The 2,810-nt window shown below is 35.3% G+C and overlaps 1 protein-coding gene across 1 annotated transcript in view; it reads left to right on the forward strand.

Moving 5' to 3' along the window:
- Nucleotides 1–447: 447 nt before the first annotated feature.
- ndufb9 (NADH:ubiquinone oxidoreductase subunit B9) overlaps nucleotides 448–2,810 on the forward strand; it is a 21,151-nt gene continuing 18,788 nt past the window's right edge. Inside the window, 1 exon segment of the mRNA XM_016260890.1 lies at nucleotides 448–489. Within this exon segment, the coding sequence (XP_016116376.1) occupies nucleotides 448–489 (42 nt within the window).

Here is a 2,810-nt window from a genome sequence, read left to right on the forward strand (position 1 = left end):
TACAAAGAATGGCTTGCCAGAGATGAAAACTGTAACAATGTATCTAACAAGGTAACACAATGTAACCTTGCTCTCACTTGAAATGTGTCCCCACATTAACAAGGGTTCTTAAAAAGTCTTAAATTCAGATTCAATGGGTCTTAAATATTTTCAGTCCCAGTTCCGCAAAAATGTCTCCAGTCTGACAGACCCAGTGACAGTTTAAAGTCATTGGACAAACAGACCCCCTGCTGTAGTTACTGCTACAGTTAGCTGACCAGCCTCCTAGCTAGTTTAAAATGGGTTAATGCAAGTTTACCGAAAAATGGCTCTAGAATTTTACTTGCCCGACCGGATAAATAGCCTGATTAAAACTTGAGTGTGGCAAAAAATAACCAGTGAAGCATCGAAAAGTAAGAACGATTATTCTGACTTTTATGGAGAAATAAAATCAAATGAGTGTATGAAATGAGCAAAAGAGCTGAACGGGACACAAAGAAACTCACAGAGGTAAAAATTCAAAATGTTAAGTTTTTTTATTTATAACATATAGTTAAGCAACATACCATGACAAAGGAGCTAATTGCCAAATATTCTCACGATTGCAAATGTTACATTGATTTTAATTCAATAAACAAGTAGAGTAGTCACGTAATTGGGTTACTTACATTTTAGACAGTATTGACTGTTTTGTTCTGTTTCACCAACTAAAATACTTCCAAACAAAGATCACAGCAGAAGTATAGCGCAATCTCCAAGCAACACGCAGTGGTGTTTTTGACTGAATGATTCAGCGATTGGTTGAATGAATGATTCACTAGACTCACTGATTAAGTGACTTACCGCCATCTACTGCCAGTAGGGTTAGTATGTTTAAAATTATGTATTTCCCCCCCAACATTTCCATTTGGTATATTCAAAACAAAATTGCATTTAAAACATTAAACTCATAACATTAATGCAGTAATAATTGTGCAATGTGAATTAATTTGTTTGATAACAGCCTTAGTGTAAATTGAATCTATAGATCAATTGTAAAAATGTTACATGAAATATGATGCATACATTTAATAAGGTTTAAAAAATGGCCTTTATAAATGTAAATACCATCCTGAGGTTAAAATCAAAATAATTAAAGTAAAAAAATATGCAGATAAATGTAAAAGCCAACAAAACATAAAATATTGCTTCAACATAAATTGTTTACACCACCAGAAATCTGGGTCATGCGGTGCTTTTGTGCTGATATTTTGTATGGGATATTGTCTGCTGATATGACAAGTTTGCTGTATATCGTAACAATAAATAGCATGTTTGACAGCTATATATATAAAGCGCGGCAGAAGAAGGGATACACCCACGGCCAGATTGTCTTTCCAGATGTGGGTATGCGCACATCAATATCACGCTGAACAACAAGTTTGGGGTAGATGTAGACGTTAATAAAACACAATCTGATAGGTAGCTAATTTTATTTATTGTAATTTTATGGCAAGATTTTGCGTCACTTCCAGCCGTAGCTGTATCCCTTCTAGCCCCAACCCTTCTTCTGCCCCTTTACCTCTACCCTTGCCTAAAAGAGTTAGTGAGATGCACCAGATTAAATGGAAGTGTGGGCACAGCTTCTCTTTCAAGTGAAATTAGCTCTCATCAACTACTGAAATCGTTTCTCATTTCAGTTATGCGTATGAATGTATTTCACTAAGGTTGATCTTTTCGTTTCACTAGTGTATGTAAAGCCTAGCTCACACTACACTTAAAACAGCTTAAAACTTAAAGGGGTCATATGATGCTGCTAAAAAGAACATTATTTCATGTATTTGGTGTAATGAAATGTGTTTATGCGGTTTAAGGTAAAACAAACACATTATTTTCCACATACTGTACATTATTGTTTCTCCTCTATGCCCCGCCTTTCTGAAACCCGTCGATTTTTACAAAGCTCATCGGTCTGAAAAAGCGAGGTGTGCTGTGATTGGCCAGCTATCCAGTGCGTTGTGATTGGCCGAATACCTCAAGCGTGAGACTGAAATGTTACGCCCCTCACCATATTGTGATGCCCTGTCAGGCCGGCGCGATGATTCAAAAACATGAAAACCCATTATAAACGAGGCATTCGTTGCATCCAGTGGGGACATAATTATGGATTATAATGACTTATATTGTCTTTTTATGCATTGCGTTGCATCGCGCTGCGTAAACATAAAACCATGTCTGCATTTGTGATCGGAGAAATGACAAACAACAAGCCCTACTCTACACTACCCAAAAAACTCTCTTTAAATATATAAAATATAAAAACTCTTTAAATATAAAAAAAATGTACTTACAATCTTTGAGTCAGAACAGCCGGCATTGTAGTCTACTCTCCCAAGATCAGGAAACAGTCCTCCATAAAATGTGCTGCACACATGTGAATATTTGGGTTGAAGTGCTCTGGAACAGTGTTGTAAATACAACTGATTCAAATAATTTATTTACATTTCCAACAAAGGCAGGGTTTCTGCGGGGTATTGAAAATCATTAAAATTAATTAAATGACCTTTAATAACAGTCATTCAGGACTTCCGTTCAAAAACTCGGGAAGTCTTAATTAATTTCAAACAATTTTTTGTATAATTAATTAATTTTAAATAAATGTTTCTAATAGACACATTTATAACAGAACCTCAAGTAAACTACATGTTATTTTGTTTAGTCATATACAGGTGGGAGCTTTTTCAATTTATTACTCAGAACGACTTATTAGCCTACAACACCTTTAAAGACTTATTCAGGGAAGTACAGCAGGATGCAGGAAATGGTTGAGTATTATTTTAGGTATAAAATAT

The sequence above is a fragment of the Sinocyclocheilus grahami genome, unplaced genomic scaffold (assembly GCF_001515645.1).
Source record: "Sinocyclocheilus grahami isolate Dianchi unplaced genomic scaffold, SAMN03320097.WGS_v1.1 scaffold2235.1, whole genome shotgun sequence".
Taxonomy (NCBI): domain Eukaryota; kingdom Metazoa; phylum Chordata; class Actinopteri; order Cypriniformes; family Cyprinidae; genus Sinocyclocheilus; species Sinocyclocheilus grahami.